This window comes from Microtus oregoni, unplaced genomic scaffold, assembly GCF_018167655.1.
Source record: "Microtus oregoni isolate MIOR12 unplaced genomic scaffold, Mior012 000060F_ref0000265, whole genome shotgun sequence".
NCBI classification, from domain to species: Eukaryota; Metazoa; Chordata; class Mammalia; order Rodentia; family Cricetidae; genus Microtus; species Microtus oregoni.
In genome coordinates, this window is record NW_024543870.1 from 739,732 (window position 1) to 756,990 (window position 17,259).

The 17,259-nt window shown below is 41.3% G+C and overlaps 1 protein-coding gene across 3 annotated transcripts in view; it reads left to right on the forward strand.

Annotated features, from left to right (window-relative positions):
* LOC121439270 (mitogen-activated protein kinase kinase kinase 20) overlaps positions 1 to 17,259 on the forward strand; it is a 155,369-nt gene that overhangs the window by 69,695 nt on the left and 68,415 nt on the right. For all 3 annotated transcript variants that reach the window (XM_041639723.1, XM_041639721.1, XM_041639722.1), the window contains exons 3-7: positions 1,098 to 1,185; positions 7,954 to 8,055; positions 11,871 to 11,936; positions 14,831 to 14,859; positions 14,975 to 15,112. In XM_041639723.1, coding sequence (XP_041495657.1) covers positions 1,098 to 1,185; positions 7,954 to 8,055; positions 11,871 to 11,936; positions 14,831 to 14,859; positions 14,975 to 15,112 — 423 coding nt within the window. The remainder of the gene's footprint in view (positions 1 to 1,097; positions 1,186 to 7,953; positions 8,056 to 11,870; positions 11,937 to 14,830; positions 14,860 to 14,974; positions 15,113 to 17,259) is intronic.

Consider the following 17,259-nt stretch of genomic DNA (forward strand, 5'->3'; position numbering starts at 1 on the left):
ATCAGATATTTACGTTACGATTCACAACAGTACCAAAATTACAGTTCTGAAGTAGCAATGGCATAATTTTATGGTTGGGGGTCAGCACAACATGAGGACCTGTGTGAAAGGGTCCCAGCGTTAGGAAGGTTGAACTTCTAGCTTAATTCTGACTCACTCAGCTGATAAAAGTCCAGGCTTGCTGCCCACCCCCCCGCACCAAAGAGACAGTATACAGGAAAAATATATTTGGCTGCTTAGAAAAGGGCTTTTACTGAACATAAATATTCTGTCTGCCTCTTCATCCTCCACCCCTGCCACGTGGACTGACTAGTAGTTGTGACGCTTGTTGCCATCTCAGTCGCGGTCAGGAAGTTTTAGACTTTGAACTATGCTTCTGAAGGCAGTCTTGTCAGCATCACATTCTTGTTGAGCATGCATGTGTCTTTTCCATGTAAGTGAAAGCAACACGGATGGGAAGCCTGTGTATTAAGACCCACACGTGTGACATGTGAAGCCTATGTAATAAAACTCACACAGGTGACGTGTGAAGCCTATGTAATAAGACTCACACAGGTGACGTGTGAAGCCTATGTATTAATATGTACACATGTGATGTGTGAAGCCTATGTAATAAAGACACACACAGGTGACATGTGAAGCCTATGTATTAATATGTACACATGTGATGTGTGAAGCCTATGTAATAAAGACACACACAGGTGACTGTGAAGCCTATGTATTAATATGTACACATGTGATGTGTGAAGCCTATGTAATAAAGACACACAGAGGTGACTGTGAAGCCTATGTATTAATATGTACACATGTGATGTGTGAAGCCTATGTAATAAGACTCACACAGGTGACGTGTGAAGCCTATGTATTAATATGTACACATGTGATGTGTGAAGCCTATGTAATAAGACTCACAGAGGTGACTGTGAAGCCTATGTATTAATATGTACACATGTGATGTGTGAAGCCTATGTAATAAGACTCATAGAGGTGACTGTGAAGCCTATGTATTAATATGTACACATGTGATGTGTGAAGCCTATGTAATAAAACGCACACAGGTGACCTTTTACACCGTGCCATCTTTTGTTTTCGTCCAGGCTGAGATCCTGAGCGTCCTCAGCCACAGGAACATCATCCAGTTTTATGGAGTCATTCTGGAACCTCCCAACTACGGTATCGTCACAGGTAGGACCTCACTGTTGTTCTGTCTTCCCTCCCAGGTGCCTGACTTTTGATTCCTTCATGTGCTAAAATGCTTAATATTAGGTTCTGTCATGAAGTGTGCACTACTGACAGATGCCACGTTTGTTGCCATAAAGCATTAATAAAACTGATTATATCAATATAATTAAGAATGGTGTTTCCACTCTCCCATGTTTAATTGTGCTAATTACACCTGTGTAGATGCAAATGCACCTGCAGCTCAGTGCCGATATGTAAGGTGCCACTTAACTAAAATTTCATTTAATTAGTTGAAGTGAGAGATGTTTTTTGTAACTCTGTGACCTTTTATAAATTAAGATTTCTGGAGCTGTTCGTGTTGTAAGTCTTGCAGCGCATCCTGATCCCACCGGCGCTCTTTATTCGGGTCCCTGATGTGAGGATCATATTTTTCAGGTTTGGTCATTTGCGCTCATAACGACCTTGAGCTAAGTTATCACGTAGTTTTGAGCAGGAATTTTTAGCTGATGGAAATACCCTTTCTGAGAATGAGCACATGGAAAATTTGGCCACAAGAAACTACAAAAGATATACTTGTAAACATTTTACACTTACGTTTGTACGTCCTAGTGAGCAGAGATAGGGCCACTGTACCTGTAACGTTGGATTTTACAGTTTTACAGTAAACAGCTTTGATCAGGTCCAGCCGCGTCCTCATTCAATTCAACCACAGAGCATATTAATTGTAAGTCCCCAAACTCATTTCCTTCAGCTTGACCTTGGTTTGCTTTAATCACAGACACATCTCATTTGCGTGTTCTGTTATTGACTGGTCCTTCTCATTAGCTAATTAGGGGCAAGTCTCGCAGTTTAGAACAGATTGCAGACATTCACTGGTCGTAATCTATACGAAGGTTCGTCATCTTGGTGGCACCTTATGAGGAAGTTTCATGATAATGATATTTGTTGCAACAGTAGAACGCTGGGTTCTCCATATGCAAAGGTTCCCGATTCATGAATTTAACCAACTAAGGAGAGAAAGAAAGAGACCAGAGTGGGAGGGGGGCAGTGATGATGGAAAGCAATGTACTATAACCACTGTTTGCTTAGCGTCTACGTTCCATTTGCTAGTGTGAGGGGTAGAGAAATGATTCTAAGAACAGATGTTCCTCCATCCACAGTGGGCTGAAATCTCAGTAAGCCCGCCATAAATGGCCGGTATCCAAGACGAAAGTGCATTTAGCGTACCTACCCTATTAAACATTATAATTCAGCAACACAGCACACTGTAAGATATGAGGGGTACCCTTTGTGACCCTTGCGACAGACTGGAGGCCACGACTTGATGTCGCTGCTGTTCAGTAGGGCAAGATAGTAAGACCATCAAAAAGAGAACATAATTCAAAGTATGTTTTCTATAGAATATGTGTCAATTAAAATATTTCAGTTAAAAAAAATATTTGTGCTGGGAATTGGTGGGGCACACCTTTAATCCCACCACTCAAGAGGCAGAGGCAGGTAGATTTCTGTGAGTTCAAGGCCAGCTTGGTCTATAGAGTGAGTTCTAGGACAGCCAGGACTACACAGTGAAACCCTGTCTTGAAAAACCAAAAACAAATGAAAAAGAAAAGCAAACAAAACAAAAATACATTTGTTTACATTGTGTGTGTTACATAGTTATGCAAACACTGTTGTTTTATAGAAAAAAACCTATATAGACATTTTAGTACCTGGATGGGGGGGACTCAATCCCCTAAGGATTCTAAGGGATAAATATATATATATATATATATATATATATATATATATATATATATATATATACACATTTGCATTTTCAGAGCCTGCTACCATTACGATAAAACTCAAAAGAAAAAAAAACAGCTTGGAAATCAAAGAACATATTTAACTTCCTTAAAACTTTTTTAAAAAATATGTGGATGTGTTTTCCCTATATGAGGGTGTCAGATATCCTGGATCTAGAGTTACAGACAGGTATGAGCTGCCATGTGGGTGCTAGGAATTGAACCAGGGTCCTCTGGAAGAGCAGTCAGTGCTCTTAACCACTGAGCCATCTCTCCAGCCCCTGCTAGTAACTTTTTTTAAAAAAAAGAATTAAAGCAGAGCTTTCTGTGCCAATATTGCTCCTGTTAACATGGTGAACGTTCCCAAGACCCACTGGACATTCTGCAGAACAACACGGCAAGCAGGAGTCACAGGACACAGGACAAGAAGAGCAAGGATTCTTGGTATTCCCAGGGAAAGTGGCATTAGGACAGGAAGCAGAGTAGCTATGGTGGACAGACTGAGCCTACTTTCCACCAAAGGGCAAAACTACAAAGAAGATTGCAGTGAGACTTGAGTTTGCTGAGCCCACCTGCATCCGAGAGGATGCTGGCTAGTAAGAAATGTGAGCATTGAACTGGGAGTCGATAAGAGAAAGAACCAAGTGATCCAGTTCTAAGCTGTTATAAAAACAATAAAATTGTGACCTTTACTCACAAAAAGGAAAGAAAGAGACAGAGAGAGGGAAAGAGAGAGAGAGAACAAATACTTTACACTGAAGCTCAATAAACTAACTTCTAGGGAAACATAAAGTGATTTGAGAACCGTATGGATTTATGGTGAGTCTTCAGTTCCCAATGAGACGAAAGGTGGATGAGTTCACTCCCTTGGTAGAGTAGTTAAGATGTTAGTTTTGCTAGTCACTGATTTAAAGTCATCTAATGTTAACTATAAAAGAGCTCACATCCAAACCATGGCCAATCCACTGATAAGCCAAAGTGAAAATTTTGAAGAAAGTAAGGGGGAAACAGCCCCAAAATATAAAAGACAAAATGATCAGCGATGACTTTTCATCTTCAGGAATGGAGGCCAGATGCCAATAAAATGATATGTACCTATGGAAAGAAAGGAGCACATCAAGCGAAAGAAAATGTCTCCTAATGGTGAAATAACTATAAAGTTGTTCTGGGACAGAGAATGAGTGGTGTTATTGCAGGAAGATCTGCTTAATAGAAATACTGGGCTTAGGGCATCACGTAGAACATGTAGTCAGCAAGGAGGCCTTCGGTGTGAGCCTTCGTATGGAAACAACAGATGAAAGCAATACTAAAGTAGGTCCTCTGAGCTGAAGGAGGACACTAAATAATGAAAGAATCTCAGGAAAGAACTCATGGCAAGAAAAAGGGTGAAAAGGTGACCTGATATAAGACTCTTTAAATACATTCTCATGTCTCGTTCATAACATGTTTAAAAACAAAATTTAATAGAGCAATGAATGTTTTATTGATTAAAACATAGGAATTTAACATATTACAATAATAGTATAAAAGATCAGGGAGCAATAGTCATAGTGGAGAAAAGAGTATAACATATTTTAGATTTTAGATTAGTATAAATCTGAAATTATTGTGCTATGAAATGTGTTATATCATTTCTTGAGTCGCCACAAAGACGTCACTCAAGAAATTAAAAACACATTGATCAGGAGGTGGCAGGAGTCTATGATCCACGTGCACAGGAAGCTGAGGCACAGGACTGTGAATTTGAGACCAGCCCAAGCTGTACAGGAAGACCTTATTTAAAAAAATCAAAGGCATGAAGAGATGGTTCAGTAGTTAAGAACCTGGTTGGTGGTGCACGCCTTTAATCCCAGCGCTCAAGAGAATAGGCAGGCAGATCTCTATGAATTTGAGGCCAGCCTGGTCTATGGAGTGATCTTACGTCCAGCCACGGATATATAATGAGAGCCTGTTTTAATATGCATACTACTCTTGCAGAGAATTTGAGTTCAGTTCCAAGCAGCCATGTTGGCTGGCTCATAACTGCCTGTAACTCCATCTCCAGGGTTGTATCTAATGGCGATGGGCTCTTCGTGTATACATATCCCCATCTCTCCCCCCGCCCGCCACAATTTTGAAAATAAATCTGTAAAATAGTCAAAGAATCAAAATGATATATTAGGGTGCAATAAATAGGGAACATCTGACTGAAGCCAGGAGACATAAAAAAACAAGATGGCAGATGTCAACCCAATTTTGTCATTAATTACATTAAATATGAGTGGTCTTAATATTCCAATCAAAGGGCAGAGACTTTTTAGGTATGATAACAAAGCAGGGTTAAAGTATTCACTATTTACAATACATATATCAGAGTCAAAGACACAGGTTGAAAATAAGAAGAAAGAGAAGGATGTTCTATGCCAATAATACTCATTAGAAACCAGGGTATCTATGCTAACATCACACAAAATAGAATTTATATAATACTAGAAACAAATAAAGCCAATTTGTAATGATAAAGGGGTGAATATACTAGAGATCTGTAATAATTGTAGCAATTCAACAATAATTACTTTCAATCTTCCTTTCAATAATTGGTAGAATAACTAAACAGAATTGGCAGAGGTATAAAGAAGTTGAAGAACCTTCTCAGCCAAATGCCCCTAACTCACATCTGCATAGCGCACCATCTACAAGGGATGCTCTTCAGATATAGCGTGAGGTCATTAAATCATAAATCATATTCAGTAGATCAGAAATCATTGATACTGTACAATGCATTTTCTCCAACCACAGTTGAATTAAATTAAACATGGGCAACCAAAGGACATGGTAAAAAAACAAACAAAAAAAAAAAAAAAACACTGAGTATTTGAAAATTAAATGCCATGCTTTTAAATGCCTACTGGATCCCCAAAGAAATCACAATGCCTTAAAGATTTGTACTAGACTAGAATAGAATAAAACGGAAACATGCCAGAACTATCAAATGCAGCACTAAGCAGGGAGTGTGTAATCTCCAGCAGCTGTATGGTAAGAGAAGCAAGTTTGAGCTTGGTACCATCAGCATCTTCATCCCGAAGAAAGAGCAGAAAGGAGAATCCAAGAGGACCGAAGTAAGACACGGAAAAGAAAAAGTGAGACATCAGGACAGGTGCAATAAAATGGAAGATTGAAATGGCAGAGAAAAATTAAAAAAAAAAAGACTTGGTTTTTAAACACTTAACAAAATTGGTGACTCTTTAGCCAGATTGACTAAGAAAAGAGAGACCCTGGCAAAGCCATGGATGGGGAGAAAAGAAGGCTGTGATTCCTGAGGGAGCTCCAGAAGCTCATGAGTGACACGTGCAGCTGTACTAATAAATAAGCCTGCTTGCATGCAATCAGCCGTCTCCTGAGATGATGCAATGATCCACCTGACTCTAGAGCTGGACCTCTGAAATGATATCAGCTCTTGGAGGTGCAAGCAGGAATATCAGGAGTTTAAGGCAAGCTTTTGTTGTGTAGCAAGTTTGAGTCTAGCCTGGTCTACCTAAGACCCTGTCTCAAATGAACAAAATAAAACAACAACAATAAAACTGACTCAAGGAATAAATCTGGATCTATGTATAATAAAAACATAATTAGTAGTTTAAAATATTTCCATAAAGAAAAGATGATTATTTTTGCTAGTGAATTCTATCAGATATTTATAGAAGAAATAATATCAACCTTCCTTCCCCATACTGTCTGAAGACAGAGAGGTCAGTAGTCTATAAGGCCAGTATTATACCTACACCAAAGCAACCACACAAAGACATGATCAGGAAACAAAGTCAACATCCCTCATGCATTCAATACAAAACTTTGTAACCATATTAGCATAAAGAAACTGGTGACATGTTAAAAAATGTTGTATTCCATCACAGGACTGTGTAAGCAAGAACTGAATAATTCCAACAACAGTGGACATCCCAAGGTAGACAGGGGGAAATCTCACTGACCACACCCCTAGATGAAGAGCTACAGGCAATAGTCTACCCCAGGGATGAGCCCCAGACTGGTTAGCTAGTACAGAATGGTCATCTCTAGAAACATATACACGCAAGCATTATAAGGGGACTCAGTGGAGTGTGCATGTGTTTATTCATATATATTTATATATATGTGAATAGTATATAATATATATTTATCTATATTGCATTATATATGATAATATTGGTTAAAGAAGAGGGAACTGCGAATTTGGGAGAAAGGCCAGACATGAGAGGGGTAGAAGGGAGGTGAAAGAGGAGGAATGATATAATTTTTGCCTTAATTAAATTTTAAAAAATCCTGACAATAATAAAAGATTGTACTCCATGACCAGTGGAATATTTTCCAGGAATACAAGGTGTTGGCTTAACATCTGAAATCAGTTAATAGAGGGTACAATAACAGGTAATAGAATATAAGACGAAAACAAAATGTGGACACTTCAAAAGATACAAGAGAAGATTTGATTGTATTGGTTCTTTTTGGTGGTGGTAGGGGCTGAACCTAGGGCCTTGGGCATGCTAGCACAGTGTCCTATCGCTGAGCTGTATCTGCAGTCCTTACAGAAAGCACTTGAGAGACTGTGACCTCCATTGATAATGATAAGTCCCCTCATACTAGGAGTAAAAATGAATTGTCTCAGTAAATAGCAGCTATAGAACTCCACAGCTAACATCACGCTCGATGATTGAAAAGCTGGCACAGATGGATTCTGTTCTTACCACATTCATCGAGCATTGTGCTGAAGGCTCCAGCAGTCTAGTCAGACAAGAGAAAGAGATAAAAAGCCTCAAGTTGGGGAAAAAAAAAAAAGAATAAAACTGTCCTAGTCACTATTCTATTACTGAGAAGAGATACCATGATCAAGGCGACTCTTACGTAGTCTTAATATCATCTTTTATTAAACTCTTTAATATGTTTTCTCAATGAAAATATAGAGTCTTGTTTCCAAAGCACAGCTTTAATTGTGTCTTACTCCTTTTTAAAACAGAATATGCTTCTCTGGGATCCCTGTATGATTACATCAACAGCAACAGGAGCGAGGAGATGGACATGGATCACATCATGACCTGGGCCACCGACGTAGCCAAAGGTAGGCTGCTTAGCACCGACAGCGGTGGGCGGAGTCATCGTATGTCAGGAAGTTCTTTATTCTATGTCTTTAGGTATTTTTTTTTAGATCAGATATAGTAAAATATAATTCAACTCAATCTACAAATAATATTTTTATTTTTTCAGATAATATTTTTAGGTCATTGCCTTTCCATTACTGAATACCACCCCCCTTTTCTTTCTTCATTTCTTTCCATAAATCAAGTTTTACAAAGTCAGGAAGCTTCAGGGCAGAGATTTTTTTGTTTTGTTTTGTGACATTGTAATTGGCAAACTCTCTTGCCATATTATATGTAAAAATCACAGTTTTGTTGTCCTGAGAGTCTCTCCATGAGTCTCTAAAATGTGACTTATGGTAGGGTTGGTCTTATTGGCTCTGAATATGTAATTTTTCTCCTTGTTTGCACTTTCCTACCTGACCAGGTCTTCGTCATAACTGCCTTGGAATCAGCTTTATCTAAGTAATGTCTGTGGTCTTCACGTTTGTATTCTGGGATCCTCTAGGTAGCAAGTGGTTGGCACTTTACCTGGGCAGGTAGCTCCTGTGCATCCTAACACTTTTCCTACAGACATCTCTTTACAAAGCAAATATATATAGTGTCGCTTAGTGTTCGGTAAGGGAAGCAGCTTATATTTTGTTCTCATGGCAAAGATAAAGATACATAGTGACTTCAGGATGAAACTGTTTTGTGGGGGGATTATCTTGAATGCTTTATGTTTCGCCAGCACCGACCAAATTCCTCAAACAGGAAAAGTAAAAGAAAGCAAATAAACTTTTATGCTAATGCTGCTACTGGCTACCTGTGAGTTAGATATAAGCAACCCTATGTTTGAATGTGATGCCAAACTTCTAGGGCTGTGGTGATGAGCTTATTTATGTATCCATGCATCAGACATCTTAAATTTATCTTAACATTCCACGTTATTGAAGATGCTTTCATGCAATATCATACTCACTTCTCTAAATGTCCATAGTACTCAAGGAACACCCGTGAGTGTCCATAGTACACGAGGAGCACCCGTGAGTGTCCATAGTACACGAGGAGCACCCGTGAGTGTCCGTAGTACACAAGGAGCACCCATGAGTGTCCGTAGTACGCAAGGAGCACCCGTGAGTGTCCATAGTACACAAGGAGCACCCGTGAGTGTCCATAGTACACGCGGCGCACCTGCGAGTAGGCAAGGCCATGGTGATGCTGGCGGTTGCCTGCAGCATTGTGGAAATGCGCCTACACGGATGGAAACACACACAGTCCTTATTGCACTCTACTGACGTTATGTTTTGGGTGCTCAGTTAATTACACTCCTGTTATGACTTAGTGGTACTTAGGGTGGATAGGCAGCAAACAAATCAAGTGGCAGCTTCCAGCTGTGCTCCCTCTGCCTTACAGTCCCCCATTCCAGCTGCAGCACCCACTTGGCCCTCTGTCACATGGTCCTGCCTGAGGGCCACCTCTCTTGGCTCCAGAGTAGCACTGTTATTTTGAGTTTCTCAGGAGAGCTGCTTCTCCACTGCAGAAGAACAGGGAAGAAAAGGAGCAGAGTTAAGTAGCACAATGAAAGCAGAGATCCAGGGAAATGAAGGTGGGGAGAGTCCCGGTCCCAAGCTAATAAAACCTCCTTGCCCAATTAGAGAATGAATCGAAAAGATAAATTCCCATGTGTTTGGCCCCAGAAAATGGACCCATTTACTCATAATCCTAAGTGATATGCAATATGTAGGAATTATTCCAGATGGTCTGAAAAAGGAAGATGGAACCCCTACTTTAAGATCGACTTCAACCCTGTCCCCTACAGCTAAGTGTAAATTTTAAATACCAAGGCTTGGCTCTGTTTGGTGCTGTTTCTAATTCAGCCTGTGAGCCTTTTGGGTTCACCATGATTGAAGCCACTGAAGCAATAACATGTTGAGACATCAGAGAATGAATAATTCATCCTGAGAGTTGACTCACACATTTGGAAATAGGCGTTGCTCAACGTCTTTGCTGTTGGGAGCTGCACTCAAAGCTGCCAGGGTGCTCTTCCCTCCCAGAAGGAGGAGGAAGGGGAGCGGGCAGGCATGTGCATCCGCAGTTGTATGTGAGGGACAATTAGGGCGCGGACTCGAATGCTGCCTCCATCCCAAGTCCCCCAAGCCTCCCTGGTACCTGTCAGATCTTATTAAGAATTCACAAATATGCCCTGTGGTGGCGCACGCCTTTACTCCCAGCACTCAGGAGGCAGAGGCAGACAGATCTCTGAGTTTGAGGCCAGCCTGGTCTACAGAGTAAGTTACAGGGCAATCAGAGATGTTACAAAGAGAAACCCTGTCTCGAGCCCCCCACAAGGAGAGAGAATTCACAGATAGTTAAACCAGATGAAAGTATTTTTCAGCCCTTTTCAATGGTTTTGCAATAAAAACAAAGCAAGTGACTACAAAATAATTGAGTTTTCTGATTACATAATGAGATGTTCCTGAGTTTCCAGAGTTGACCACTACTATGCTCTGTGCACCAATAACTTATTAGACTTTTTCTTCTGATAATCTGACATGGAGTAAAAAAATGCCTATATTTTAAATTTTTTCTAGTCAAATCGTCCCCTTTGAAATTCTGTCAGCAAGTATGAAAACCATCTGTTCCTCCTCCTAATCATAGTCAAATAGACTCTACCTGAAAATTATTTGGAGATTTAATTTTAAAGCAAGGAGGGCGTGACTGTGAAGTTCAGGCGTATAGACTGTGAAATGCCACACAAGGAGCTCTGCAGTTTGACTATGTGGAACTTGCTATTAAATGAGACCCTTTATCCCAGTTACATGGGTTAAGATCGTTTAAGCTACTAATACTTCTGCTAACTTGATTCTTTTCAGTGATATCATTATGTAACAAGAGCTGAAACTCTTTTCTTATTTTCTTTGTTCTTTTGATGCCTCCGTATGGAATAACCAGAGTAGTAGAAGAATAGCTATTAATAAATTCATCTTTATAAAATTGTAATGTTCTGTGTACTTAATAAAAACCCAAATGTACTTAATAAATTACTTTCATGAGCATCTCATCAAAAAAAAAAAAAGGTCCTGTTTGATTTGATGTAGAAAGGACTGTTTCAGAAATACTGTGTAGAAAATTTATTTTTCCCTCTATTTTCTGTTTTTGGCAAAAAAAAAAAAAAAGACCAAATACTTTTAAGGGGATAACCATGAAATATATCATAAAGTATAATTTCTCATTCAAAATAATGAAATTATTGACATTTGATTCACGCAGTATATAGAGTACCTTAATTCATATTATAAATAGATCAGAGTGAATTTGGAGATTTATTCTTGTGAGAAAAACCTATCTTTAGATGTAAGCATTGTACATCTACTAGGAGACCACAGCACCCTTATCCACCAGTGGGCCTGCTGGCCACCCATTCTGTCTTCAAGCTCAGGTCTTGGAGAATAATGTCACTGCAGCTCAAGCTGCAGACGTCCAGGTGAGAGACGAGGAGCCTCAGCTTGGGCAGACGTAGCATGTACCTGGCAGTGGGTGCTCAGAGGCCATCTTGGTCATTTTGCTGCAGATCTGAGAAAATGATGGTGACTTTCTTAGGTACTGTAAGAAATAAGATGATCCACAGTAGAGATCCGCATTGGCCTTGCTAGAGAAACTGCCACTAATGTGGGCAGAGGTGGTTCTTCTTCTGTGGGGCCTGGACGGGCAGAACACATGGGCGTATTCTCTGCTGTGGATTTCTTTGCAAAGTTCTGAACGTTCCTACTGATGTGATACTGCAAACCACTAACCCTCTTCCCCTCTTGTATGAAAGGGATGCACTACTTACACATGGAGGCTCCAGTCAAGGTGATCCACAGAGATCTCAAGTCAAGAAACGGTAAGTGGTCACACCGTCTGACCTTGCTACTTTACCCAGTTCACTGGCACCAGGAAATAACCAGCACGATGCTTCCCATGGCTTTGTAGCTCGTGGGTGGTCTGCACTACCCTGGAAACATTTTCACTGTCAGCAGAGATCGACGTCTGTGTGTTATTTGAGGTTTGCCTAATGCTCTGGGCGAGTCTAACACAGGATGGAGCCTACTGCATTTGCTTATGCTCCTCGTTTCCTTTCTTTGTTTGGCTTGTTTTGTTTTTTGTTTTTATCTAAAATAAGAAATGTTTAATGCCTTTTGGCCAAGTTTTTTTTTATTTTTGTTTTTTGTTAAGAAAAAAAACACATCTCTAATTATTTGCTTAGGGTCCTTTTCTAAAATCTGCACCACCAGGTCAGAGTGTGTAGTCGTGTATTTTAAGCCTCCTATTTTTAGATCCTTCCTTCTGCCAGCAACTTTGAGTTTTATTTCTGAATTCCAATGGTTTGCATCTTTTGGTCACTCATGCCCATGTTACCTGAAGTAGCTAGCGCCCAAAGATAACCAGCATGCTTGAGAGTTCAGAATGTAGAGGCATTCCTTTTTTTTCTTTCTCTTTTCTGGGCTTTCTATACTTTATGAGCCCTATACTTATCGTTTGGAAAGCGAGCTCCTTAAAATAGCTCCCAGGATTAGATGCTACCTTCTTCCATGACGTCACCTCAGAGCTAGCAGAAAGACAGGAGGACTGTTTACTTAGCAGAGCTAAATAAGTGTCCGAGGGTTCTGCTTAAGAGAGGAAAGAAAGCAGCCCTTGCTTGCTATCGGTTATTTCTGCACTCTTCAGTGGCTCTTGGTAGGCAGAAAAGCATTTAGTTTTAGGAATTTAAGATCGCTGCAGCTAAAACAGGAATTTACCAGCCGTGTGGTCCTGAGAATGGGCGATGACAGCAAGCGGGCAAGAGGAGCCTGGGCAGAGCCCCAGGGGCGCTGCTCACACTCGGGACCTCCAGGCCTGGGTCTGACAGGTGGTAGGCAGGAAGGACAGGAAGTTGTAGGCAGCTGCCACCATCAGGAATCCAAGCTGGCCCCTCCTAACCTGGTTGGCTGGCTCGGCTGACTGTCACTCCCTTTCCGTCCTCACTTGCTCTTTGGTTCTTCTGAGACAGACATAGTTGTGATACAGAGCTAGCTGACAGGAAGTTAATGGAAAATAATCTCTAACCAGATAGGAAATAGCAGACTTTTGTGACCAAAACTTCAGTTTGTACTATTAATCTCTGATTTTTTTAAGCCCATGAAGGCTATACAATGATGGCGAATTCCTCATTTAAAAAAAAAAAAATTACAAGTTCTGTAGCTAATAGGAAACATTAGCAAGAAAAGAATATCAGCCTAACGCTGGCAATTTATTTTTACTGGGAGGAGAGAGAGACTTCATTTTCTGTAGTGTTTTTTGAAAGCTTAAGTTATGGGCTAGCAAGATGGCTCCGTGGGTAGAGGCCCTTACCACCAAGCCAGACAACCTGAGTTCAGTCCCCAGAAACCACACATTAGGAAGAGAGGACTGACCCCCCCACACACAAGCTGTTCTCTGACCTCCATGTGCTTCCCGTGGCCTAGATGCACCCACACACCTATACACATACATAAAATAAGTAAATAAATCTAATAAAAATAAAAACACATTATTAGTGTGCATGCATGTCTGGTGCATGTTTGCATACACGCGCATGCAATGATGTGCCTTTGAAAGGCAGGGTCAACTCTGTGGAGTCAGGTTCTCTCCTTCCGCCTTTATATGGGTCTCTGGGGTCCAACTCAGGTCACCTGGTTGCATGACAAGTTCTTTTGTCCCCAGGGAACCATCTCTCCAGCCCCCAAAGGAAGTATTTTTATAATGTGATTTTGTAAATGAGCCCTTGTTAATCTCACATTAAGAAGGAGGAATAGGGAGCAGATAGAATAGTAATATTTATTTACATTTTTATTTATAAAAGCATGCAGCTCATGCCTCCCAATCCCACATTTACTTTGAGGCTATTTTTATGGATTAGATCACACAGAATCCTTTCTCCGGTTACCAAAATCACTAGGAGGAACAGCTGCTGCATTGATGATCTATCGTGCTCAGGCCTCGATGGTTTTCCCTCTCCCGTAACAGCTTCCCTCTCCTCCCCCCCCCCCCCCCCCCCCCGCCGTGTCAACACTCCCAGGTTAATGTCAGCCTTGAAACTGTTTACCAGAAATACTTGCATAGATATTTTGCATGAGTTTAAAATGTATTGTTTCCAGACTGACCTTCTTCCCCACCCCTCCTGCCTGAAAAAGCCATTCCTACATCCCCTTTCTTGGCGAGTGCGGTGCAGCTGCTTTGGCTTACCCTCACTGCATCTGTGTGATGCAAGTGTCTTAAAAGCCACTCAGAGCAGCACCTCTTGGAATTAAGCTTTTAAAAAATATTTCCTCCCTCATACAAACTCTCAGATGCAGCAAATATTTTCATCTTACCCTTTATAATATAAAATTCTCTCTGTCTGAGTGTATCTCAGTGTCTGTCTGTCTCTCTCTCTCTCTCTCTCTCTCTCTCTGTGTGTGTGTGTGTGTGTGTGTGTGTTTAGAACAGAGTGTGTGTGTGTGTGTGTGTGTGTGTGTGTGTGTGTGTGTGTTTAGAACAGAGTCTTGTTTTATATCCCTGACAGGTTTGGTTCTTGCTCTATAGCCCAGGCTGGCCTCAAACTCATGATCGTCCCCCTGCCTCAGCCTGGGATTACAGGGACACACCACCATACCCGGATTATAATGTGAAGTTAGAAATGCAGTAATATCAAACTTAGAAATGTGAAGCTCTGCTTCTCTTCAGTGTAAGACAATTCAGACAAAATGATTATCCTAATTCCTCTCTGTTCTCTTGTAGTTGTTATTGCTGCTGATGGAGTCCTGAAGGTAGGGCCGAATCTTTTACTTTGGAGAAAGTTGTTCATTTCTGATGGAGGTCTTGTGACCAATCATCTCTCATCAGTGCTGGGTAGAAGGCTAACATTGGTTCCTGTGTCCTCAGATCTGTGACTTCGGTGCCTCTCGATTCCATAACCACACCACACACATGTCCTTGGTTGGAACTTTCCCATGGATGGCTCCAGAAGTTATCCAGAGTCTCCCTGTGTCTGAAACCTGTGACACATATTCCTATGGTGTGGTGAGTGTGTTTCTTATTTCTTTGTTTTCCAAAGGACATAGGAAGGGCAAACAGCCTAGAGAAGAAAGTGGGCCAAAGTTTAGCTTGTGTCTCAGACAGGAGGATCATCTACGGTGGCGGCATAGGGACAGAGCTTTCTAGCTGTCTGATGTGTGGCTTGATCACTTCTGTCCCGCACTGAGAAGAACCATCACTACTTCCAAGAAGCAAGTAATCCAGAACCCGATCAGTGCTGCCCGCTTCCCGGGATGCTGCTGTGAGGAGTGGGAACAGGGCAGAAGAGCTGTGTAATTCACTGACACTGAGGGTCTCTTGCAGTACACTTGATTGTAATAGATTGCCCACATGGTGTGTGACCACCAGTAGCTGCTAAGTGAGCCACACTTATGCATTTCCCAAACTACAAAAGGCCATGTAGTTAAGCCAGATAACCTTGTCCAGATCTGCTGCACACCCTACAAAAACAAGTGTTGACGTTGCTACGTGAGCTGACAGATGGGAGCAAGGGTAGAATGGGGGGACAGATAAGGAAGGATCGTGTAGTAGGGAAAGGCTTCTACTAGGGTAGCTCCTGCTGCAGGAAGGAATTCTTTGTGGCCCCCCTTTTAAAGATGCTTTCCTTAAAATGTTGTAAAGGGGGAAAAAAGCCCAGAACATCATGGGGAATGCTTCTTCTCTAGGTCATATTTCCAGCTGTGCCACAGATGCTACTTCCCCTTACCTTGCAGAGAAGAGACACTGGTTGTAAGGAACAGCTCACGCCCCCTCTGCACACCCTTTTACCTGAGGTGGGAGGTAATGACCAGAGAAGGACACTTTTCAGGGACACCCCGTTCTCTGATCAGTCTGCTGGCTTCCTTCCATGTGGGCCTTTCCAGCTGGCTAGTGCTTCCTAAGTCATGAACCTCTTATGCACAGGTGACTTTTGTTGGCTATTGAAAACAGTTTCAAGAATAGATTATGTATTTTTGCCTAAAGTCTAGGGGTTTGGTTTTGTTTTGTTTTGTTTTCCAAGGCAGGGTTTTTTGGTGTAACAACCCTGGCTGTCCTGGAATTCATAGAGATCTGCCTGCCTCTGCCTCTCAAATGCTGGGATTAAAGGCATGCACCATCAGGCCCAGCAAATCTAGGGTTTTGAAGGTTAAAGGATGGCAATAGTAACCACTTCAAGTAGCTAATTCCCCTTAGTTCTGAATGTTTCTAAGAATAAAAACCACATTACTACTGAGAATGAAAAAGTATTTCTCCATGAAAGAAGGGGAGAAAGAGAATAACTGTTCCAGAGGGCACCAGCTTCTGAAGAAACAGAATAACTGTTCCGGAGGGCACCAGCTTCTGAAGCTGCCTTCTGTAACAGGAATTATTATCTCACACTCATCTAGAAATTCCGAAAATGGGAGCTTTGTTGCAATTTAAGACTTTTTGTGCTAGGGCTTAGCTGGGTACTGGTACACTTGCCTAGCAATATGCCCTAGGTTCAATTCTTCAATCCCCAACCTACAGAAGGAAAAAAATTAAACCTTTTGTGAAATTGTTTTCTTTTACCAAGTCACGTTCCTTTACTTTAGGGAAAATGATCGCTTATTGAGTTAGTCTGTGGGCTGGATGGTATACATATTACATAGCACGTTTGACTACATTTTACATAGCGTGTTTGACAGTACCGGTATCTCATTTCATGCTGTTGAACAGAAGCCAGTGTGTTTTCTATAAGGGACCAGGCAGCCATGGCTTTGTCTTTGAGGACTGCTTACACCTGGCAGCTGAGGCTGCTTCCCAGCTCCTTAACAGGCAGAACCACTTTGTGCTTTGCAGCAGGGCCGTACTCTGCAGAGCCCTCTATGCAGCAAGGGGATTCGGGAAGACAGCAGAGTGGCTGACATACGTGGGTCATTTGGCCATGGTCCAGCTGATCATGTGACTTTCCTCGCATGTGCAGGAGTGTATAAAAAGAGAAAACCATATTTAGGCAGCCGTGGCTTTAAAGTAGCTTGCACCGTTTTGTTCATCAGATGGGTTTTGAGGTTTATTTTCTACTCCCACAATCCACGTATTGTATTTACTTTGACAACTTTCCCCAAGCCTTGGAATTTCCCTATTAGAAATTTTTGACCTAAACTCACAGCTATGAGTTATGTATAGAATGA